We start from the raw sequence: 25,660 nt of genomic DNA on the forward strand, positions 1-25,660 counted from the left end.
ACTGTCAAAGATTGATCAATTTCACATGGTTTACCTAACAATGAGAATATGGGACCAACAGACAACCTTTAGACTTGGTAAAAGATTAGGACATATTTTTTTGGATTCAACGTTGGTGAATGAGAGAGGGATTGCTGTTGATATTACGAGTCTGTGGACAAGAAGTCTGTGGACAAGAAGTCTGTGTGGACCAGAAGTCTGTGTGGACCAAGTGGAAGATGAAGTTCGAACACCTACTCTCGGTTGTCAATGGATTTGGACGGTTCCAGATTATGATCATTATCATCAGCTTTATTGGTCGATTCACCCTGCCGTGTCACTTCCTGCTGAACAACTTCATAGCAGCCGTGCCCTCTCACCACTGTGACCTCAGCGCTCTGGATGATGGCAGCCTCTTTGAGAATCTGACCCACGAGCAGAGACTGACTGTCAGCGTTCCAGTACAGGAAGATGGGACTCCAAGCTCCTGTAAGATGTTCCCAGAGCCCCAGTTCCGGCTCCTTTCCAACTCCAATGACCGTGACCTAGTTACAGTCCCCTGTCAGAATGGATGGGCATATGACAACAGCACCTTCAAATCCACTCTGGCTACAGAGGTAAGTCTTACTGTCTCTTTGTCACAAGACTATAGAAGTCGAAAGGTCATGTTGTAGTCATTGAATGTCATTATTTGACCACTACAGATGTTGCATATAATTTAAGTGTTGTTCGTACTTTCAAAGCATATTTGAATATTGTTGCATTGCTAGCTACTCAATGAAAGTCTTTCACAAAAGTAAAGTAGAGAGGCCATTCTCATTTATACATTGAAGGAGTTTATTCTTAATTCCACCTCTCTCATCAGTGGGACTTGGTGTGTGACCAGAAAGGGCAAAATAAGGCGACAACAACCATCTTCTTCATAGGAGTGATGTTCGGAGCTATGACCTTTGGAAGCCTGAGTGACAGGTAAGTTAACAGTCATTTATTCATTCAGACAGTAGATTTTAGAGTCACCTTTAACCTAATCTCTTATGTATAGATGCATGTATCAGAACTGCTATGGTAGTGTCTGTCAACAGACTATGGGATGCTATGATTGTCATTGATCATTTGGACAAATCGCGATTTTGCAGGTGTTAGTATGTTTTGGCCCATAGCCTTGTTTCTTTTTGACCATTTGAATCGAATATTGTTGCATTGAGGTACTTAATTGTTACCCAATAATGGTTTGATATTCATATAAAAACTGCTGCATTTGGACTTTAATATTTTTAAATAAATCCAATTCAGAGGAATTTTGTTTTTGTATTCTCTCTACATAATAAGACAAGATTATCTTTCTAATTGGAAAAGGGGAACTGCCTCACGCTACAGAAACAGGGCAGGAGCCTATCTCCTATGGGCCGTTCTGGCTTGGATAAGGCTAATTAATGATGCTTCTACACCTGCATTGCTTGCTGTTTGGGGTTTTAGGCTGGGTTTCTGTACGGCACTTTGAGATATCAGCTGATGTACGAAGGGCTATATAAATATATTTGATTTGATTTTGATTTAATGTACAGATGTAGGATCTTAATTTGAGCCAGTTTGCTATAGAAAATAATCCTGCAGCAACAGGAAATGTGAATTAGTATGTGGATTAGAATTAATGGACATTTTTGTAGGGGTTGATCCTTTTTTTGTAAGGGAAAATCAAGTCAAAGTGGAAATTACAAATATCAGAAGCCTTTTTATACCTCAAATATACTACACGTTTTACATTTCCTGCATTGCACCTTCTCTTTACATGTCTTTTTTTCTCTAGGTTTGGTAGGAAGCCCATGCTCCTGGTGTCCTATATCTCTGGCATGTTGTTTGGTTTTGCCAGTGCTTTCTCCACTTCTTTCATCATGTTCGCTGTGCTCAGGTTCTTCACTGGGTTCGGTATCACCGGCATCGTTATCGTCTCATCAGTACTCAGTGATTATACACATGCACACAGGCTCACACACACACACCCACACTCAAATATGAAGCCCACCCACTAGACAAATACAGATAACCCACGTTGCACCCCAGACACTACCCTCTCCTCATCTGGGGTTGTGTTGTGGTGTTGTCCCATCTCTTCAGGTGTGGAGTGGGTGGACATTCAGCACAGAAAGCTGGTGGGAGTGATTGACAGCCTGTCCTGGACGTTTGGTAACTGCATGATTCCAGCCATAGCCTACTGTGTGACCGACTGGAGACAGCTGACCATAGCGGTCACCTCACCTCTTGCTCTAGCCATACTCACCTGGAGGTTAGAGGGAGGGTCTGACTGATGGACTGACAAAAAAAGGAATGGACAGTTAACCGTTGCTATGTAATTGTGAATGACATCTTTACCTCCTCCAATAGATGGATTCCTGAGTCAGCCAGGTGGCTCATAGCCAATGGGAAGTTTGAGAAAGCTAACTTTTATTTGCAACAATGTGCCCAGATGAACCAGAAGGAGGAGTTTGGATCCAAAATTACACCAGAGGTAAGCGAATATCAGGATCGGATCAGGATCAGGAAGTTTAAGCAATATCGTAATTCCTTCACCTTTCCTTCTAGCCTAGTCCCATATCTGTTTGTGCTGTCTTGCTAACTCCTATGGTCAGAGTTGGCAAGACAGCACAAACCGATCTGGGACCAGGTTACTTTCCCTCTGAAAGGCTGGGTGTGATTTTTGCCATATTGCTTATACTTATCCTATAGGTTCAGATGTACACAAGTTTCTAGGTGGTTGAGTCTAAGGATTAGGGGTTGATTTGGGATTCAGCAACTGATCCGCCTCTATTTTTCTTCCCAACAGACTCTGTCCAGTATCATTGTGACAGAGAGAAAAGACAGAAGTCACTCCTACCTGGACTTGGTCAGGACACCAAAGATGAGGAGGCTGGCTCTACTAACAGGCATAGTGTGGTGAGTATCCCCTCTCTCATGATGTCTGTTACAAGTCGCTTTAGTAGATGCATGTTCATCAAGTCTGGTTATACATAACAATGTAAGAATTTATTGATGAATTCAAGAAAATATCATGAAATGTCAACTTTTAACTCAACTCAAACTGTCACGACACATGACATCAGTCTACACAATTTAAAAACACTAACAATGCCAACCTGATTTCTCCTACCGAAGGTATGGTGTGGCATCAACATTTTATGGCATTAGCTTCAACATCACTGGATTTGGACTCAATATCTATCTGACCCAGTTTGTGTACGGTGCCATAGAGCTGCCAGCCAAACTATCAGCGTACTACCTTCTGGATAAGGTGGGCAGGAGAAACACAGAAGTGGGATCTTTACTAGGAGCTGGAATCTGTCTCGCTATCAACATCTTCATACCCCGAGGTGAGTGCTTTTTTTTGTTGATTAGAAAGGTGAGCAACTCCGGTCCAGAAGGCAGTATTATCTTTTATAAACTGGGTGGTTTGAGCTCTGAATGCTGATTGGCTGATAGCCGTGGTATATCAGACTGTATACCGTGGATATGACAACCATTTATTTTTTACTGCTCTAATTATGTTGGTAACCAGTTTATAATAGCAATAAAGCACCTCAGTGTTTGTGGTATATGGACAATAGGGTTGTATCCAGGATCTCCGCGTTGCATCGTGCTTCAGAACAGACCTTAGCCGTGGTATGTTGGCCATATACCCCACCCCCTCGGGCCTTATTGTTTAAATATAGGAGTTATCATATAAAAAACTGGGGTTTTCAGCAGGGGCTGCAGTGTGTGCAGGCTTTTGTTTCAGTGCAGCACTAACATACTAACATACTACCTGATTCAACTAATAGCTCAATTGAAGACCATGCTAAGTTGAATCAGGTGTGTAGCTGGGGTGGAACATACCCTGGCACTTACTAGATTACGACTCTACAGGAGTTATCGCGACTCTACAGGAGTTAGCGCATCTAGTAATCATATCAAATTTATTTATGTAGATCAGCTGATCAGCTTATTTTCGTACATCAGCTGATATCTCAAAGTTCTGTACAGAAACTCAGCCTAAAACCCCAAACAGCAAGCAATGCAGGTGTAGAAGCATGGTGGCTAGGAAAAACTCCCTAGAAAGGCCAAAACCTAGGAAGAAACCTAGAGGAACCAGGCTATGTGGGGTGGCCAGTCCTCTTCTGGCTGTGCTGGGTGGAGATTATAACAGAACATGGCCAAGATGTTCCAATGTTCATAAATGACCAGCATGGTCCAATAATAATAAGGCAGAACAGTTGAAACTGGAGCAGCAGCACGCCCAGGTGGACTGGGGACAGCAAGGAGTCATCATGTCAGGTAGTCCTGAGGCATGGTCCTAGGGCTCAGGTCCTCAGAAAGAGAAAGAAAGAGAGAAAGAGAGAATTAGAGAGAAAACACTTGAATTCACACGGGACACCGAATAGGACAGGAGAAGTACTCCAGATATAACAAACTGACCCTAGCCCCCCGACACAAACTACTGCAGCATAAATACTGGAGGCTGAGACAGGAGGGGTCAGGAGACACTGTGGTCCCATCCGAGGACAGGGCCAAACATGAAGGATATAACCCCACCCACTTTGCCAAAGCACAGCCCCCACACCACTAGAGGGATATCTTCAACCACCAACTTACCATCCTGAGACGAGGCTGAGTATAGCCCACAAAGTACTGAGTAGTACAAAGTATCTAGTACTGCTGGGATCTGTTCCAGTCTGTTTCAGTTATTCATGGACTCATCCTCAAGATTTAAATGAGGTGTGTAACTTTGAGTTAAAGGTCATGTTGTTCCCATCCTCTCTTTCAGACATGTCTGTTTTAAGGACGGTGGTGGCGGTGCTGGGGAAGGGTTGCTCGGCAACATCCTTCACAACCGTTGTGTTGTACAGCTCTGAGCTGTTCCCTACTGTGGTCAGGTAAATGATTCTCCTCTCTACTCTCTCTTTAACAAAGGAATATTTGATGGGGATTTAGTGTAGTGGTTGCACTGCGGACTCAAAACCACATGCCCCTGGCGATGGGGGTTCCCACCTTGGTCACTTTCCTATCTATTTCCCTTTACTTTCAACTTTCCTGTGGAAATGTCATTAAGAATGGAAAAAATACAGAAAGAGATCAACATCAGGAGATTGGGATTCTGATTTAAAGTGTAACTAAAGACATGTCAAAACATGTGTTCTGTGTCTTTCTCTCTGTCTCTCAGGCAGAACGGCATGGGCTACAACTCATCCATGGGTCGTCTGGGAGTGTCTCTGGCCCCTCTGATCCTGCTGCTGGACGAGGTGTGGAGGGACCTTCCACAGGTCCTCCTCTGCTCCATAGCCCTGCTGGCTAGCCTGGTGGCCAGGATGCTGCCGGAGACACGGGGCCGCTGTCTACCAGAGACCATCCAGGACGTTGAGGACGGGCAGACAGGGTACGATATAGCCTCTGTGATACAGACACTTAAGGTTGGATGCAATAGAGCACATTATAGAGCGGCGCACTTGACCGCTGACAATGTGCCCAATATGCAGAAATTGTTCCACCATTGCGTGGTTGCTAAAATTCTAAAATACTGTCCTATAATTTCAGTTTGTGACATAACAAGCATTGTAGAGATTCATTGTACCATCTAAACCACTGTGAAATATACTGTATTAACCCAAAATATAATATTTTCTACTTTTTAAAGCTGGTGTACAAAATCTAAAGTAAAAGGACGCAAAAACTAAACTAAGGAAAGGAAGCCTAAACAATTGGGCACATAGAATGGATCTACCACTTATCAAACTTGCTTTCAATGAGAATGACCGGTTTTTAACATACATTTTTAAGTGAATTTGGCTGGGTTGCACACAGTGTATTGCGCCTTTAAAGGCATTTTCCCCAACGTTTGGGGAGATCACATTAATGGGAAACCCTTCGCATGTCGGCTCAAGCGTAAATTACCTTTAAGTCTGTTATGCGTTGCGTTATAGCCTACCTTGGATTGAATCCCAGCCTTAGGCCGAGAACAAGGGACTTGATCTCCATATCATTTCAGGATAACGATAAAGTTGCTTAGTATAGATTTCAGTCAAAATGATGAATTAATTTCTTTCTAAACATGATTATTGATAATTATGAATGTCATAGTAAATGTTTTATCAATGATTTGTATATCTATTTCTTTAATGTACCATTCTAGGAAAGGTTTGGCTGGATCCCAAGTTGTGGAAACAACAGATATCCCTCTCAAATCAAAGGACAATGATGAGGTGGAAAATGGATACTAAGATTCTTCCTGTATATATTTTTGATATGCCCAAATGTGCACCCTGTGGAATGCTTTTGACAACTTGTAGAGTCTATGCCCGACGAATTCAGGCTGTTCTGAGGGCAAAATGGGTGTAACTCAATATTAGGAAGGTGTTCTTTAATGTTTTGTACACTCAGTGTGTTTGTTACACATCAAAAACAACCTTCAAACCTCTCACTGATCTTATAAAAAAAGATAAATGAAATGCAAGAGAACAAAAGAGAAAGAGCCTGAAGTGTGAAGCATAATTCAAGTGTTATTCGTCACATACAAATTATAATTTACACTTAATTCCAATATTACATTATCTTATTTAGAAAATACTAATTTTCTGTTTCATATCAATGAGGAACAAGATTATCTTTGATAATGTATCATAACTCTTTGTGCATTATTCTTCACCATAACCATTGGCAAATGCATGCAATCAATCTTTAATATTGAATATGAGCCTATTGTTGTATACACATTTTATACAGTATCAGTCAAAAGTTTGGACACACCTACTCATTCAACGGTTTTTCTTTATTTATACTATTTTCTACATTGTAGAGTAGTAGTTAAGACATCACAACTATTAAATAATGCATATGGAATCATGTATTAACTACAAAAGTGTGTATATATTTTATACTTGAGATTCTTCAAAGTAGCCACCCTTTGCCTTGATTACAGCTTTGCACACTCGGCATTCTCTCAACCAGCTTCATGAGGTAGTCACCTGGAATGCATTTCAATTAACAGGTGTGCCTTGTTAAAAGTTAATTGAGGAATTTCTTTTCTTATTATTGGTGGCGGCAGGGTAGCCTAGTGGTTTAGAGCGTTGGACTAGTAACCAAAAGGTTGCAAGTTCAAATCCCCGAGCTGACAAGGTACAAATCTGTTGTTCTGCCCCTGAACAGGCAATTCCTGTTCCTAGGCCGTCATTGAAAATAAGAATTTGTTCTTAACTGACTTGACTAGTAAAATAAATACAAATATTATGGCAAGAACAGCTCAAATAAGCAAAGAGAAACAACAGTCCATCATTACTTTAAGACATGAAGGTCAGTTAATACGGAACATTTCAAGAACTTGAGTTTTTTCAAGTGCAGTCACAAAAAACATCAAGCGCTATGATGAAACTGGCTCTCACAGGAAAGGAAGACCCAGAGTTACCTCTGCTGCAGAGAATAAGTTCATTAGAGTTAACAGCCTCAGAAATTTCAGCCCAAATACATTTTTCACAAAGTTCAAGTAACAGACACATCTCAACAGACTGCGTGAATCAGGCCTTCATGGTAATATTGCTGCAAAGAAACCACTACTAAAGGACACCAATTATAAGAAGAGACTTGCTTGGGCCAAGAAACACGAGCAATGGACATTACACCGGTGCAAATCTGTCCTTTGGTTTGATGAGCCCAAATCAGATGCTGCATCAGGTAACCAGGCCTCCACAATCACCCAAGCTCAACCCAATTGAGATGGTTTGGGATGAGTTGGACCGCAAAGTGAAGGAAAAGCAGCCAACAAGTGCTCAGCATATGTGGGAACTCTTTCAAGACTGTTGGAAAAGCATTCCAGGTGAAGCTGGTTGAGAGAATGCCAAGAGTGTGAAAAGCTGTCATCAAGGCAAAGGGTGGCTACTTTGAAGAATCTAAAATCTAAAATCTATTTTGATTTGTTTAACACTTTTTTTGGTTACTACATGATTCCATATGTGTCATTTCATCGTTTTGATGTCTTCACTATTATTCTACAATGTAGAAAATGTAAAAAATGAAGATGTTAAATGTTAAAAATGTTGAATGAGTAGGTGTATCCAAACTTCTGATACTGTATATGCATATATTAAATATATATATGTATATATGTAAAAACACTTAGTGTGCCGGTATAATGCTTTATAACTTTAGGTTGCAAACGTGATTTAAATATTCCTAAACATTATTACGTTAATACATTAGAATAAAATGCAGAACGTTTTTTGTAAATGTCCCTTCAAATGTGATATCATTTCTGTGATCATGAAAACAAATAAAGAAACATGACCTCATGTTGACCTGTGATCGCGTGGTCGGTTCCATCACAACAACTTCAGTCACTCAATTCAGTAATTTCAATCAATTCAGTCACTGAAATGACCCAAATCAAACTGAAACCCCAAACCGAGGACATTTAACCAGAGTTTTCTATTGGCTATTTACATTCATCTCACTTTCAGTGTGTCGCTAGGACTGGCTGGGTATTTCAGTTTGCGCCATGCCTTCTTTCTCGTAGATGTAACAGCCCACGTTTCCGATGTTCACTCCTTTTGGTCCATACAGGATGCCGTAGCAAGGGACGTGGCAGTAAGGTATCCCTTCATGCTGCAGCAAGGGAAACATCAGCAATGTCATATTATAGTTTTGAATCTGATAGATATTATTATTCAACATCCATTCTTTATCATGAGCCTGTCTCATGACCCTAGACTACAGATGACAGAATAAGACATACATGAAGGGGCATTTAGCTCTTCTTAATTGCCCCTCCCTGAGGGGATGAATACACTTCTATTGGTTTGAATCAGTCTGATTTAATTTACCAACATCAATGCCTCTTCAGATTGTGTTATAAATCCATGTTTGCATCCTGAAGATGCAAGAGACTTTAATAATAAAATTAATAAAATCACCTAACTTGCACATTTCATTACAAAAATACTGATGCAAGTCTTAAAAGCACACCTGGCTTCTGTCATCTACAGCAGTGGTTTCCAAACCTTTACACTAAGCCCCCCTTCTCACAGCTCTGCAGTGATCACTAGCTGGGACAGTCACAAAATCTGATTTTAATCCTAATCCTTACCTTAAAGGGATACTACGGGATTTTGGCATGGAGGCCCTTTATATACCTTCCGGGAGTCAGATGAACTTGTGAATATCATTTTTATGTCTCAGCGTGCAATTTAAAGGAAGTTGCTAACTAGAGCTAGGGCAATTGCTAACTAGCATTAGCGCAATGACTGGAAGTCTATGGGTATCTGCTAACATACTAGTAGATACCCATAGACTTCCAGTCATTTCCAGGCTAGCATGCTAGTAGATACCCATAGACTTCCAGTCATTGCGCTAATGCTAGTTAGCATTGGCACACAAAATGACCTCTTACTTCCTTCATACTGGACATAGAGACATTAAAATGGTATCCACAAGTTCCCCTGACTCTGGGGAAGTAGATAAAGGGTCTCCTTGCCAAAATCTAGTATTCCTTTAATCTAGTATTCCTAAACTTAACCACACTGCTAACCCTAATGCCTAACCCCAACCTTAAATTAAGACCAAAAAGAAAGTTTTTGTTTTCAGAAATTTTTTGGATAAAGCCAATTTTGACTTTGCACCAGTCAGTTCTGCCACCAGGGCAAGATTCATGACAATAAACGTCAACCTACCTTTTTAAAGCTAATTTCTTGCAATTGTACACATTTTGCTTGCCCCTCAGGTGAACCCCACCGTTTGGGAACCACTACAGTAATAATGTGGATATAATACCTCAGCATGTCCACCAGAGGTCAGTGTCTTCTTACACCTCTCACAGCGCAGGCACGGTCTGTGCCAGTTCCTACCCAGGGACATCACCTTCTCTGCTGCACACACAGACAAACACGTCACTACTACCACCTCATTCAGCTGGCATGTCAGGATCATTAATAAACAGTGCACATGGTTCTGTGTGGCTCAGTTGGTAAAAATGTGGTGATTGCAATGCTAAGGTCTCCCGAGTGGTGCAGCGGTCGAAGGCTCTGCATCTCAGTGCTTTAGGCGTCACTACAGACACCCTGGTTCAAATCCAGGCTGTATCACAACCGACCATCATTGGGAGTCCCATAGGGCGGTGCAAAATTGGCCCAGCGTCATCCGGGTTTGGCCAGTGTAGGCTGTCATTGTAAATAAGAATTTGTTCTTAACTGACTTGCCGAGTTAAATAACGGTTACACAAGGTCGTGGGTTCAATTCCCACCAAAAATATATGCACTCACTGTACTGTATGTTGCTTTGAAAATATAAACATCTGCTAAACTAACATAGAAAATAAACATAAGAAAGCAAATGTTGAAAATAACAGTCTGACCAAAACATACCAAAATAGACCACTTTCTCACAGCCAGGACAGAGTGAGGTCTCTCCAGCAAATGTCCTGGTTGGAGGGGGAAGAACTGGGAAAAACAACAGTGACTGGAGGTTATTCATAAGTTCACCCCACATAAATTAATAAATTAACCTCACTTAAACTCAGAAATGAACCCCACAGAAACATGCAGATTGTATTCCTCCAACCAGACAGCAAATATAAGGACACAAACTCAGCATACCAGTGACCAAGTCCAGCTGCTACTGTAAAATAAATGTAATCTCCTACTTTACAGAATTATTCAATATACACAACTTATCTATTCTAAGTTAACCACGCAGTTTGCAGATTGAATAGTAACGCATTGTGATACATACTGTAGCAAAAAAATTTTTTTATCAAAAGGCAAAGCTTCAACAGATTATAAATCATTATAATCGTAATAACGAGCAATCAGCAACTCTCCCACCCCTTCCGTCAAAATCATTTTAATCTTCAAAGGAAATGCTAAGCACAAATTGTGTAGAAGATCTTTTAAAAAGATCTGTTGGTCAATCTTGAATCTTGTAATCAGAGATGGTTCTTTGAAGACATAGTCAGAGATAGACATCTCTTGTGCTGCAAATCACTTCAAAACCATTGGTCCTGATTTAGAGGGTTTATATCTTAGAAATGTATCTTAGATACAAGCCATCCTTTTATATAACTCAAAGTAACGTGTCAATTTTACTTGGAACATTACGTCCCTTGTCACATGTGAAGTGTTACTAACACAATTGGCTCGTCTGTAGGAAAAGCCTCATTAAGGCAAAATATTTCAGGAAGTGAGCCAATCAAAGCTGGCCAATGAAAATTGCTCATTCCTCCCCAGTGACAAACAGAGGGTCATTACAAGTGCGTGTATGTTTGTGTGTGAAACAAGACAGTCGTTACAACCATTTGGTGGTGAGTAACCCTCTCTCTATTCCCTTTATGTTGCTATATTTAACCCTTAACGGTCATACTTGGAGCACTTGGCAAGGCCAGTTTATTTGAGCAGCCCTGACTAAAAAGGACGGGTTCAAATCAAATCAAACTTTATTTGTTACATGAGCCGAATACAACATGTAACCTTACCGTGAAATGCTTACTTACAAGCCCTTAACCAACAGTGTGTGTGTGCGCGAGGTTGCGAGAGCTAAGGAGGTTATTTGTTTTTCATCAAGACAATATGCTACTCTAAGCTCCCTTAATTAATAATACTACTACTCCCCTCGCTTTAGCCTGGTCCCAAATCGGTTTGTGCTGTCTTGCTCAGCTCCTGTGAACATTGTTTAGCATGACAAATAGATCTGGGATCTACTGTCCCTTGCCTTTGGGTTGGTTCCAGGTGACCTGCATGGTGGTCCATGGTGTGGTGGGGGATCCCTCGGAGGGGCAGTCGAAGGTGGGTTGAGGAGTCTCGTAGATGTAGGAGCCTGCCCCTCCGATGTTCACACCTGGAGGAGAGGAGAGGAGAGGAGAGGAGAGGAGAGGAGAGGAGAGGAGAGGAGAGGAGAGGAGAGGAGAGGAGAGGAGAGGAGAGGAGAGGAGAGGAGGAGAGGAGAGGAATTTGGTTGTCAGTGTGATTTATTTTAAAAAGGAAATGTTTTAAGCCCCACTAGAGGTCCTACTGCATAACTCCCATCTTGGATGATAGACTGAAAACAGAGGAGGAAGAGGCCAAGGGGAAATGCCTGTTGTTTTTCAGTTGGGTTTGAGGTTCCTTTATCCAAACATCCAGAACCAAACCCCGCCCCCATCCAACCCAAACCACCAGAGACACACACATTCCAGACAAATTCCTTGTTTCTGTATGTATGTATGGACTGGGGTCAACTCAACTGTAATGTAGGATGATCTCATTCTTTATGGATAATCTATGAAGCTACTCAAAATAATTTTATTTGATATGAGCGCAAGTTTGTCAGATGTGTAACCCTCTTTACATTTAACTTCCCCAGTCTAATGAACCTCCCCTATTGGCCCCTAACTGCTGGAACCCAGGTCCCATCTAGGAAATTAGATTACACTTTCTCTTCCAGGTGTTATGGCACCCCTACAACAACAATCATGTAATATGCAGGCATGGTCATATTAGGTTGCTGGTTGCCTCTAGTCGGTTTTCAATAGAAACATTGCACTCAATAAACTGTGGTAGCTTTCAACAGTGTGTAGATATGTATATTTCTTTCAGTTCTTCAATAAGCCCTTGTGTTCATACACTACTACACGATTAATGCATCACATTGGGGAATAATCCAATTAAAATTTTAGTTGTGAAATCATGTCTGTGTTCTGTCCAAATGGCACCCTATTCCATTTATAGTGCACCACCTTTAACCAGGGCCCATAGGGCTTTGGGCAAAAGTAGTGCACTATATAGGGAATAGGGTGCCAATTGGGATCTCATATTTACCCAGAATAATACCTATATTTCTGAGTACACCACAGCTGTAGTCAGACAAAAATGTTATGAGCTTATAAAAATCTCCTTTTGTGGTTCTTTTGACTTTAAAAAAAAGCGAAGTACCTCAGATTACATCAGAGTTCATTCACACCTTCATAAACCCAAAGTTGTATGTATTGCGTAGAACTACATGATGTAATGTGGTGTGGTGTGATGTGTACACCATAATTATGAATCAACTTTTTTAATGGCACATACAAATCCTAGGATTTTGGTGTGGTTCAAATTTTTGTCAAAGGTTTAAGCAAATTGAAATTGAAGAAACTTTAAGAAATGAGGCCCACCTGGTTAGGAGTAATAATTGAATAGGCTCTGGTCAGGCTGCATTACACCAGGGCAGGAGGTCATTATAGATATATCTGTCTGGGCTCCACACAGCACACTGAAGAGGTCATGCACTTTGATGCATTGGAAATGCCTTGAAAAACCATATAGTATCTGTGTGATAAAATGGTCTAATGTTTTAAACACTTTTCTTAATCATTCAACTACTTTTATGGCTGTTTGTGTGAGTGGGGAAAGGAGTGCATTTGTGATACTGTATGAAGTGTGGTGGTGTTTAAGTGTGTGTGTCACGTTCGTTATAAGGATCGGACCAAGGCGCAGCGTGGTATGCGAACATTTTTATTTAAAGAATGACACTGAACAAAATAACAAAATGAAACGTGACGCTATACAAACGAGTGCTGACAGGCAACTACACATAGACAGGATCCCACAAACACCAAAGGGAAATGGCTACCTAAATATGATCCCCAATCAGAGACAATGATAAACATCTGCCTCTGATTGGGAACCATATCAGGCCACCATAAACATACAAATCACCTAGACCTACAAAAACCCTAGACAATACAAAAACCCTAGACAATACAAAAACTAGCGTACCGACCCTAGTCACACCCTGACCTAACCAAAATAGAAAGAAAACAGAGATATCTCAGGTCAGGGCGTGACAGTGTGTGTGTAACGGGTATAGTTTTTTTTTTTAATTCAACAGCACTGTGTATCTAAGACAATTTCCCCCTCAGAGACAACAAAGATTATCCTATATGTATGCTATTAGCCATTCTTCCTCATCATATATTTGTGATGAGGCTTTTTAACAGTAATCTCTTACCTTTGGGTCCAAAGAGAGTTCCGTAGCATGGTTTGTGACAGTAGGGCAGTCCATCATGCTGAAAGACAGAGAATGTCTAATATTACCAAATAATCTAAAATCATAAGAAATAGCTGAATATGGTTAATTAATCAAAACAAATATACAATTTAAGTTCAACTTCAGCTGTAACTATTTACTGAAACAGTTCTACTTATTACATAAATAAACTCTTTACTGAAGCTATTACTATTTACTGAAACAGTTCTACTTATTTCAGAAATAAACTGTTTACTGAAGTTGAAACTACTGAAACGGTTCACAATTCACTGAAACTGAACTTTACAGCCAGTCAGCGTCATTGTAAAGCATTGGGTTTAAACCAATCAGACAGAGGTTATATTTCAGGAATGTGACCGCTGACCGGTCACTGGAATTGTCACAAATCGCATCCTATTCTGTTTATTGTGCACTGCATTTGACATGGGCCCATTGGCAGCAATTGTCTTTCAAATATATACAAATGCCTTCTCCTCCTGACCCCTTCAAGTTAATTATGGAGGAACTCTCTCTGTCAGTCCTAAAATGGACTGGGCCGAGCAGAGCAGAGAGAGATCCTTCCAACTCAAATTCCTGTCAAACACCTCCCCAATTCAGACTTTAATTTGAACAAACTGCTTCCATATGCTCTAGCTAGCTCCCTCACATTTCGGGGCATGAACTGGGAATGAAGCAATATTTAGACAACTAACACCCTTCTGAGAAGAGGATATCAGAGATTTAGGATGCTGTGACCTCACCAGGCTCTTCAAGCTCTTCAATCTAAATGGCTGCATATGAAACCAACCATAGAGAGTAAGTCCCAAAAGGCACCCGATTGCATTACTTTTGACCAGGGCCCATGGGGTCAAAACTAGTGCACTATTTAGTGAATAGGGTGCCTTTTATGACTCAACCTTAAAAACACGCAATGAATGTGACACACCTCTTTTCGGACCAACACTGGGTTATTGTGTGTGACACAGCTCAAACAGTACCTATATGAATGAATACACACACACTGTTGGACACAGCTCACTCTGAACACACAGGAATGATCTGTGTGTGTGTTTGTGTGCGTATGTGCGAGATATGTGTGTGTGTGAGATATATGTGTTTCCTCAAGCAGAATAATATTTCATTACTTGACAAACTCCCTTACGCCACAAGAACAACAAAGTAAGACAAACCAAAACTCCAAAGAAGATTCTCCAAAAACACTGAAGTCTCTAATGAAATACCCTTTTGCTGCATAAATAGCTTCAGATCATCCCAGTATGACATAAGGTTATTACATTGTCAGAAACAATGGTAACACTGTGTAGGTACATATTAAGAAATGGCATTTAGTGTGCAATTGTTTGAGGTTCAATTGCATTGATGTGGATACAGGGCTTTAAACTGTGATCTATTTGGTCGCATATGCAACAAAATATTTTGCTGTGTGACAAAAAATATATATATATATTTGTACATGTATTTTCTCATAATAATTGTTGTAATGATAAGGCCTTGCTATACCATTGTTTTCCGAGGGTAGATTAGCATCCTGCTTGCACCATTAATACAACAAACTAACCGTAGCGTGAAATTTAGGAAGCAAAAAAAAAGCGTATTATTCCTAAATACGCACATGATTTTCATAGTGAATCACTGAATGTGTCACATATACTCACTGATAACTTCAAAGTTAAATCATCACTTCCTGCATAGCTATTTCAGGCTCTCTATATACGGACACTGAGGTCTGGAACATGGTGTCTAGAACAGGTTGTCCCATGTCTGATCATTTGAAATCATGTTTTTTTCTGGAGAGTGAACCTGCGTCCCAAATGGGATTCAACCTCTGATACTACAAGTATCCGTTAAAGACCTGACAGTCTGTTGTGATGTCACACTTTGGCCTGTTCATTGTCACACTTTCACTGAGGGCGTTATGTCATGGAGCAGGCATTTTTCAATGTGATGAATGTGTTAGCATTGTTGGCTACAGCCTCTCTGACAAGGTCATTATAAATGTATACTTAGTCTTTTAACATCTACTTAACTTTAAAGATGCCAACATCAGGTACCCATGTCTTTTGGCATGTCTGTATTTTCAATGATCCCAACAGCCAGAAGTATTGAGAATTCCCCCGAATGAGAAACCCTTTCAGGAATGCAAATGCCACTGTCCCCTCTCTGTCCCTCCCTGATGAAAACATTTATTTGACCCCTGAGAGAGAAGGGGAGAATTTGTTATACTTTAAAATGACTAAAATCAAATGGAAAACTGTGTATAAATGACAATGGACCTACATTCATACAGTTTCTTGACCGTGTCCAGCACGCTAGTAATCACAAAACAATGAAAGCTGGACAGTAAGGGAGCATAGAAAAAGTTGACGGTGAGGACCTTTTGGCAGACCGACACCCCTGAAGTAGACAGTATATGGGCTGGTGACAGTGAACTAGCAGTGCTTGTACATTATTCCATGTACTGTCCAGAAGGACCTGTGTAAGAAGAATTGCCTCTCAAAAGTCAAGCATGTGAACCCTTCCATCCACAAGTAACCCTTAAAGGTGCACTATGCAGAAATCAAATGTTAGTTTATGTGACAAAACAAGCAAGTATCGTGTAGATAATCATTGTACCATCTAAACCGCTGTGATTTTTTTTTCATAACTAGAAATATTGTATTTTTGGCTGTTTGAAGCTCGTGTAGAAAACCGAAAGTAAAAGACACAAAAATGAATCTTAAGAAGAGGAAGTATAGAAATAGCGCACATAGAACAGATTATGACAGATCCATAACTCATATTTCTATGTGAGTTTGGTCAGGTCGCCCAAAAGGTTACATATTGCAATTGCAACCATCAGAACATAAAAATAAATAATTAATTGTTCCCTGACCCACTGAACCAACTGCCTGTTCCCTGGCCCACTGAACCAACTGCCTGTTCCCTGGCCCACTGAACCAACTGCCTGTTCCCTGGCCCACTGAACCAACTGCCTGTTCCCTGGCCCACTGAACCAACTGTCTGTTCCCTGGCCCACTGAACCAACTGTCTGTTCCCTGGCCCACTGAACCAATTGTCTGTTCCCTGGTAAACTGAACCAACTGTATGTTCCCGGGCCCACTGAACCAACTACCCCATAGTCTCCAAACGAATGTACACTGAAACACTGAATCAAGGCTTGACTTTGTCACTTACTGGTCTGAAATGACCTGAATGAGTAGCCTCAGTCACAGGAGGCTGCTGAGGGGAGGATGGCTCATAATAATGGAGTGAATTGAATGGTATCAAACACATGAAAGCCATATGTTTGATGTGTTCGATACCATTCCATTCCAGCCATTACTATGAGCCTGTCCTCCCCAAATAAGGAGCCTCCAGCCACATGTGGCCTCAGTAGCCCTAGTATCAATCAACTCAAATACTTGTTTGGGCCAGGACGATGACTTACCCCTGGGTTAGGGTATCAAACAGGCTTCCAAAACAACTATAGCCCTTTGACATTTATCCTACTCTGTGAGACTTGGAGAACACTAGTCAGGAGACCAACCATACCTGACCAGAATATTGGGCCTCTAACTATAATTCAGTTACTTGGAGTCTGTGATAAGTGAAAAATATAATTTAGAGTGCACATTTAGATGAATGCGTTATATAGCCTTTCCAGACACTGGCTAGAATAATTCTGATCCCCTTCTGTAATTTTTGACAGCCACCGATAGAGGCCTAGTCGGGACTCAAACCCCCCCTGCCAGGGGGCATATGTGGTCCCCCACTGGCTCGACACTGCATAGTTTTTATCCATTGTTTATTGATTGTTTTATTTATTGTCTTTGACTATTTTTAGTACAATAAACCCTCACTGGGGATCCTTGCACCAAGCTGAGTCTTCATTGTCCAGGCCCACCTGTGCGGCCTTCATTTTGAGCTTCTTTTCAATCTCTGTTATCCTTCTTTTGATATGTATATTTCTGGGATTTGCTTATTATTTTTCTGACTGTGGGGATGAGTCATCCTTGAATAGTTGCTGTTACTATGACTGTACAGTAAAGCTCCTTTCTTACATTTAACAGGATATACTGTGCATGACTAGGCAGAAATGTGGGGTACTGAGAGATCATACAAGAGGATTACACTGTTAATACTACACTAGCAATAACATAACCCTACACTTTCTAGATACTAATGGAATTACTTTGTTTCAAATATCTGGGATCATATTCACAAAGATTCTCAGATTAGGAGTGCTGATGTAGCCTCGGTTTTGATTTTAGATCTTAATTAATGAAGATTACATGGACAGTGGGATCCTGATCCCAGATCAGCACTCCTACTCTAAGACGCTTTATGAATACTGGCCCTGACTCTTACTAAAGTCTTAATACTTGCATTCCCCAACCCTTCCTTATTTCCATCCATCATCCTCAGTGTCATATTTGTCTTGAGGAAGAAGCACCCTGGTGAAACGAGAGACAAGTCCTCTTGACAGAGTTCCATTAAACATTCACTCGAATTAGAGACGTCCCCTGAGCTAACATTCCATTCCACTACTAGGCTGGCTAACTGCCATGCTCAGGGGAGGACACAGTGTGTGTGTGTGTGTGTGTGTGTGTGTGTGTGTGTGTGTGTGTGTGTGTCCCATGTCTGTGAGATGGGGGTGCAGTCAGATATACAAGCCCTAGATTCTGAACTTGAACGATTCAGCTCAGTGAGCTAGAAAATCTTTTGAGCGGGACAATGAAAGGTGGCAGGACACTACCTGTGTTCTAAATGGCACCATATTCCCTATGTAGTGCCCTATATACACTAAGTTATTGTAAAAACAACAGGATTTTTTTGGTCAGTGTAGGGAATAGGGTACCATTTGCGACACAGACACAGTAGAAAGGATCTGGGTCACGATGCCTGGTGAGGGATCGGAGTGGACAAAGGATGAGTGTCAGATTATTCTAAACCCACGCTTTGGTTCACAGACCAGCTACAATCAAAGGGACCCACAAAAACATAGCCGCTCAACAGTTTCATTCTTGAGATGATTGGAATTTCTAGGCCACTGAATTTCACAGCCACTGTTATCTGACTTCTAATGTAGATGCGCCACAGCAACTTTTCATTTGAGTTTATATATGGGTCTAAAAGCAACTCACTTAACTGACAACACCCCTTAGTTGTGATACAATGTAAAGCTATTTGAGCATAAACTGTATGGGGGTTAGTGGCCTGCCCTCCGTCCCCATGCAACCCCTTCCTTCTCTCCCATTCTCTTGAGTAGGATAGCACATCCCTTCGCTGTATCTCTCTTTGTCTCGCCCCCTACCTCCCTCACTCCCTTTATTCTTGGGTAAGATAGCACACCCCTCTCTTTCTCTCTCTCTGTCTCTCTCTCTCACTCTCTCGTCCCGAGTGGCGCAGTGGTCTAAGGCTGTATCACAACCGGCCGTGATCGGGAGTCCCATAGGGCGGTGCACAATTGGCCAAGTATCGTCCGAGTTAGGGGAGGGTTTGGCCGGGGTAGGCCATCATTGTAAATAAGAATTTGCTCTTAACTGACTTGTCTGGTTAAATAAAGTATAAATAAATAAAATCTCCCTCTCTGTAGATAGGATATTTGATTTGATTACGGTCACAGGGCTTCCCTTTACCTCAGCGTGGTTGCCAGCCGACAGGGTTTTGTTACAGCGTTTGCATTTCAGGCAGAACCGGTGCCAGTTCTTCCCCAGCGAGCTCACTTTCTCAGCTGCAGGACAGAAAGAGAGAGAAAATTACAACACAGTAAAAACAATGGAGTAGGCCTTGTTGTTTCCAGTAATTAACATATTTTGAGGCATACCTTGTAATATGCTATATTTGTTGCATTCGTGAGTGAGAATGCTGTACCAATATTACTCTGATGTGATTATAGTGCCCCATCAATTGAAAATGTATAGAGGATAGATTGGAGTGGCAGCAAGTCGTAAAGGTGCTACGCCTGGAATTTCCTCTATGTGGATGTAAGGTGAATTGCAACCGCACTAAGCTGTATTCAAAATCAATCTCCCTCTACCCCAGATCTCATTTCCCTGTAACATGGCGGAGACCCGTGATTGACTCGAGCTTGAGCCTTTCACAGCAATTTAGATGGTACAATGATTCCCTACACTACTACATGCTTGTATTCTCACACAAGCTGAAATTGAGCAAATGGTGTAGAATTTTTGAAACCAAGAAATGACAGAGCAATTTCTACAATGGCCATTTGACCCAATGTCCACTAGATAACACAGCTACAAAGTCAAAAACACCTTTCCCATTTTACAACAGATGCTGCTCCGGCAGGAGAATCAATTACATAAATTACAGTCTTGCAGCCTTGCAGACCTTTGGCATTCTAGTTGTCAATTTGTTGAGCTAATCTGAAGAGATTTCACCCCATGCTTCCTGAAAAACCTCCCACAAGTTGGATTGGCTTGATGGGCACTTCTTACAGTCTGAATGGTGGGTGTAGCTGGTGTATGCAGTCAGGAGCAGGAGAGCAGAGAATTGGGAGCAACGTAACTTTACTCAGAATAATGAATGGTGCAAGGTAAAACAATACACTTGCCCAAACACAAATACACGAACATCAACTTTTACTCACGGGCAAGAAACAGCACCCGTCGAAATAACCAGTCACCAACATTACAGAACATGACATTAAACAATCCCGCACAACACCATGGGGGAAACAGAGGGTTAAATACATGAACAATAATTAGGGGAATGAAAAACAGGTGTGTATAAACAAAGACAAAACAAATGGAAAATGAAAAGTGGATCGGCGATGGCTAGTAGACCGGCGAACAAGGAGAGCCCGAACAAGGAGAGGAACAGTACCGGCTGGTACCCCAGTACGCACTAGAAGGGAGAGAGGTTAGTGGAGGAGTGGCGGAGCGAGTTTTGGGCCATCTCTGACCAGGGTATGAACGCCGCCCACTCGCCCAGCCGGTCCTGACAATAGGACCGCAGAAACCTATCCACATCCTGGTTCACTCTCCACCTGCCCGTTACTCTTGGGGTGAAAACCTGAGGTAAGGCTTATCGAGAACCCCCAGACGTTTCATGAATGCCCTCCAGATCCTTGACGTGAACTGGGGACCTCAATCAGATACTATGTCCTCAGGCACCCCGTAGTGCCAGAAGACGCGTGTGAACAGAGCCTCCGCAGTATGTAGGGCCGTAGGGAGACCGGGCAAAGGGAGGAGACGGCAGGACTTAGAAAACCGATCCACAACGACCAGGATCGTGATGTTACCCTGTGAGGGAGGAAGATCCGCCAGGAAGTCCACTGACAGGTGCGACCAAAGCCGTTGTGGAACGAGTAAGGGTTGTAACGTCCCTCTGGGCCGGTGCCTAGGGGCCTTGCACTGAGCGCACACCGAGCAGGAGGAAACATAAAGGTGGGCCACCAGCCAAGGTGGGCCACCAGTACATCCCACTAAGACAGCACACTGTCCGACCGATGCCCGGATGACCAGAGGAGGGTGACGTGTGGGCCCAATAGATCAAACGGTTGTGGACAGCAGACGGAACGTACAGACTTCCAGCTGGACACTGGAGGGGAGTGGGCTCTGCACGTATTGCCTGCTTGATGTCCGTGTCCAGCTCCCACATTACCGGTGCCACCAGGCAAGAGGCCGGGAGTATGGGAGTGTGATCCATGGACCGCTCTGTGTCATAGATCTGGGACAGAGCGCCTGCCTTAGCATTCTGGGAACCTGGTCTGTAGGACAGGGTGAAGACAAAACGGCTAAAGAACATGGCCCACCTTGCTTGACGAGGGTTCAGTCTCCTCGCCGCCCGGATGTACTCCAGATTGCGTTGGTCAGTCCAGATGAGAAAAGCGTGTTTATCCACCTCAAGCCAATGTCTCCACGCCTTCAACGCATTGACGACAGCCAACAACTCTCTGTCCCCCACATCAGAGTTTCTTTCCGCTGGGCTGAGCTTTCTTCGAAAAGAAGGCACAGGGGCGGAGCTTTGGTGGCGTACCTGAGCGCTGAGAGAGCACGGCTCCTATCCCAGCCTCGGACGTGTCCACCTCCACTATGAAAGCCATAGAGGGATCCGGATGCGCCAGCACGGGAGCTGAGGTAAACAGAGCCCTCAGGTGACCAAAAGACCTGTCCGCCTCAGCCAATCACTGCAAACGCACCAGTCCCCCTTCACCAGTGAGGTAATAGGAGCCTCTACCTGATCAAAGCCCCGGATAAACCTCTGGTAGTAGTTGGCAAACCCTAGAAACCGCTGCACTTCCTTTACCGTGGTGGGAGTCAGCCAACTACGCACAGCTGAAATGCGGTCACTTTCCATCTCCACCCCTAATGTGGAAATGCGATACCCTAGGAAGGAGACGGCCCGCTGGAAGAGCAGGCATTTCTCAGCCTTGACGTACAGGTCATGCTCCAACAGTCACCCAAGTACCCTGCGCACCAAGGACACATGCTCGTGACACTTACGTACCATATGGTCAAGCTGCTCCCACAACGGCTCAATAGGGATGAGATCCAGTGACTGTGCTGACCACTCCATTATAGACAGAATACCAGCTGACTGCTTCTTCCCTAAATAGTTATTGCATAGTTTGGAGCTGTGCTTTGGACCATTGTACTGTTGTAGGAGGAAATTGGCTCCAATTAAGAGCTGTCCACAGGGCATGGCATTGCAAAATATAGTGATAGCCTTCCTTCTTCAAGATCCCTTTAACCTGTACAAATCTCCCACTTGACTACCACCAAAGCACCCCCAGACCACCACATTGCCTCCACCATGCTTGACAGATGGCATCAACCATCTTTTCATTTGTTCTGCGTCTGACAAATGTTCTTTGTGATCCGAACACCTCAAACTTAGATTCGTCTGTCCACAACATTTTTGTCCAATCTTCCACTGTCCAGTGTTCTTTTGCCCATCTTAATCTTTTATTTTTATTGACCAGTCTGAGATATGGCTTTTTCTTTGCAACTCTGCCTAGAAGTCCAGCATCCCGGAGTCGCCTCTTCACTGTTGACGTTGAGACTGGTGTTATGCGGGTACTATTTATTTAAGCTGCCAGTTGAGGACTTATGAGGCGTCTATTTCTCAAACTAGACACTCTAATGTACCCCGTCCTCTTGCTCAGTTGTGCACCGGGGCCTCCCACTCCTCTTTCTATTCTGGTTCGAGACAGTTTGCTCTGTTCTGTGAAGGTAGCAGTACACAGCATTGTACGAGATCTTCAGTTTCTTGGCAATTTCTCGCATGGAATAGACTTCATTTCTCAGAATAAGAATATACTGATGAATTTCAGAAGAAAGTTCTTTGTTTCTGGCCATTTTGAGCCTATAATCGAACCCACAAACGCTGATGCACCAGATACTCAACTAGTCTAAAGAAGACCAGTTTTATTGTTTCTTTAATCAACACAACAGTTTTCAGCTGTGCTAGCATAATTGCAAAAGGGTATTCTAATGATCAATTAGCCTTTTAAAATGATAGACTTGGATTAGCTAACACAACGTGCCATTGGAACACAGGAGTGATGGTTGCTGATAATGGGCCTCTGTACGGCTATGTAGATATTACATAAAAAAATCTGCCGTTTCCAGCTACAATAGTCATTTACAACATTAACAATGTCTACATTGCATTTCAGATCAATGTTATGTTAATGGACAAAAAAATAGTTTTTCTTTCAAAAACAAGGACATTTCTAAGTGACCCCAAACTTTTGAACGGTAGTGTATATTATGAAAATGTTCAGAAATTACAATGCAAAGATTTTTAATAAATATTATGTGTAGCACCTTTAAACCTTCAATGGTTGAACATTTTGCCATGTCCATTAGGTCTGTTTTGCCCTGTAGTCGCTGCCAGTTTGGAAGGCTTTGTTAAGGCCTTTACCTAGCAGCCAACCGTCTTGTACTAATCCCCTATAATTACACAAAAATACTATGAAATACAAACCCCTCCATTCATTCATCCATTTATTTATTAATTCATTAATTTGTTTATTTATTCCGATGGTAGCATCTACCGGTCAAAAGTTTTCGAACACCTACTTATTCAGTAACCTACTCAGGGTTACTCTTTATTTTTACTATTTTTTCATTTTTTCATCTCATGAAGCTGGTTGAGAGAATGCCAGGAGTGTGCAAAGCTGTCATCAAGACAAAGGGTGGCTATTTGAAGAATCTCCAATATAACACTTTTTTGGTTACTACATGATTCCATATGTGTTATTTCATAGTTTTTATGTCTTCACTATTATTCTACAATGTAGAAAATAGTACAAATAAAGAAAAACCCTTGAATGAGTTGGTGTTCTAAAACGTTTGACATGGTAGTGTATATCTCTATTTGGTACATTATACATAGGGTTTCCTTTATGTTGTTTCACAGGGTAGGCTATAACCAACACAGACTTTGTACTCTACCCTCTCCCTGAAATGTTATTGGACATTTTGACCCCTCTCCCTCTGCCTATAACGGGTTACCACACTTCAGCATAAATAAGCTTTCAACTTGCAGACAATAAATCAATAGACAAAAGTGTATTTCAGCTCAGAGACAAGAGTGGGAACAACCAAGAGCTGCAGCCTGTAGCCTCCTGCCAGTGGTTTAACTTATATAACCCGTGTAACCTTGCCTATACATAAATAAACATGTCAAGTATTAACTCATCCTCGTTGAATGTCTTGGAATAATCAGTCAACATTTCAGAGACATCTGGTTAAGAATGTATACATGCATTCCCTTAGCCTGGTTTTGAAAAGGTAACTTTAATTATATTTTTCTATTGTCTTTTGATAATACATTATCTTATGATAACAAAGTCTACACTTTTAGCCTATTCTGACAGTTCTGCATCCCAAAGTCATCAGCCGGGACAACTTGGCATTCATGCCTCGGCAGCCCCTCCGGGTCGCCTCAATGCCAAACAGTTCACATAACATGTATTTTTTCTCCTCTTCACAAAGGCATTTGCAAGACATACAGGGTTTGGATTCAGTTATATTCTATAATGTTTGTATCTGCACAAATTATCCCTACAATAACCATTTGAATATTTTCTTTCAGTAAATTCTCATTTAATTATCGTAAATCATTACCATCACTCTTAAATATATGCAATCCAAATTCTCTGATCATCTTCAATATTCAGATAATTTTTCATTGGCGCGGGCTATAAATTTACAAAAACTATTCCTTACCAAAAAACACATCTTTTGTGCATCTGGGGCACCTCGACGTCATTCTTCAAAAAAGCTTTGTCCAGCTGACGATCTACTCCCACTTGAAAGACCTTAAAATTCTATCTGTGAGGCTGGCAGAATGATGCAGTACCTTCAACTGTGTTCAATTTCAAGTAAAGAGACTTTGGGGCTCCGCCTCCGAATGGGAGGTGTGGAGTAGGGTGAAGTTGACCCTAGAGGCTGATCTTGAGCCAGTTTTGCATTTTCCCCATTGATTGTTGATGTTAGGATTCCGGGAAGGAAGCTGATCCAAGATCTGTAGGCCTTCATAGGGGAAATGTCACCCCAGAGCAATGGGAGGTGTAGCCTACCGTACCATCCTATTGAATGAACACACCCACTCTATTAAGAACAGGACATAGGAAACCTGTGGTGCCCTGACATGAACCTGGGCCCGCGGCAGCACACACCAGAGCTGTTGTGTCCATGTATTTTGGAGGCCTACA

The 25,660-nt window shown here is 42.0% G+C and overlaps 2 protein-coding genes across 2 annotated transcripts; one reads left to right on the forward strand and one right to left on the reverse strand.

Moving 5' to 3' along the window:
- The first annotated feature begins 649 nt into the window (after positions 1-649).
- Positions 650-6,838, forward strand: LOC112253549 (solute carrier family 22 member 7-like). The gene is made up of 9 exons (XM_042299057.1): positions 650-948; positions 1,787-1,941; positions 2,095-2,263; positions 2,362-2,485; positions 2,801-2,910; positions 3,130-3,344; positions 4,775-4,883; positions 5,171-5,383; positions 6,137-6,838. Exons 1-9 carry the CDS (start codon positions 911-913, stop codon positions 6,222-6,224), a joined length of 1,221 nt encoding a protein of 406 aa, XP_042154991.1. The 5' UTR covers positions 650-910; the 3' UTR covers positions 6,225-6,838.
- A 1,169-nt stretch (positions 6,839-8,007) lies between these two features.
- Positions 8,008-25,321, reverse strand: LOC112247186 (cysteine-rich protein 2). The gene is made up of 7 exons (XM_024415906.2): positions 25,173-25,321; positions 19,608-19,702; positions 13,951-14,008; positions 11,695-11,820; positions 10,353-10,427; positions 9,763-9,857; positions 8,008-8,598 (listed from the first exon to the last, which is right to left on the reverse strand). Exons 1-7 carry the CDS (start codon positions 25,213-25,215, stop codon positions 8,461-8,463), a joined length of 630 nt encoding a protein of 209 aa, XP_024271674.1. The 5' UTR covers positions 25,216-25,321; the 3' UTR covers positions 8,008-8,460.
- Positions 25,322-25,660: the final 339 nt, after the last annotated feature.

Source organism: Oncorhynchus tshawytscha, linkage group LG16, assembly GCF_018296145.1.
Source record: "Oncorhynchus tshawytscha isolate Ot180627B linkage group LG16, Otsh_v2.0, whole genome shotgun sequence".
NCBI classification, from domain to species: Eukaryota; Metazoa; Chordata; class Actinopteri; order Salmoniformes; family Salmonidae; genus Oncorhynchus; species Oncorhynchus tshawytscha.

Coding starts and splice junctions, on each gene's coding strand:
- LOC112253549 (XM_042299057.1), top strand. CDS start 911: ATGTTCGGAGCTATGACCTTTGGAAGCCTGAGTGACAG. Junction 1,942..2,094: donor TATCGTCTCATCAGTACTCA/GTGATTATACAC, acceptor CCATCTCTTCAG/GTGTGGAGTGGGTGGACATT. Junction 5,384..6,136: donor GTTGAGGACGGGCAGACAGG/GTACGATATAGC, acceptor GTACCATTCTAG/GAAAGGTTTGGCTGGATCCC.
- LOC112247186 (XM_024415906.2), bottom strand. CDS start 25,215: ATGACGTCGAGGTGCCCCAGATGCACAAAAGATGTGTTTTTTG. Junction 11,821..13,950: donor AACTCTCTTTGGACCCAAAG/GTAAGAGATTAC, acceptor CCTCTCCTCCAG/GTGTGAACATCGGAGGGGCA. Junction 10,428..11,694: donor CACCTGGAACCAACCCAAAG/GCAAGGGACAGT, acceptor TGTTTTTCCCAG/TTCTTCCCCCTCCAACCAGG.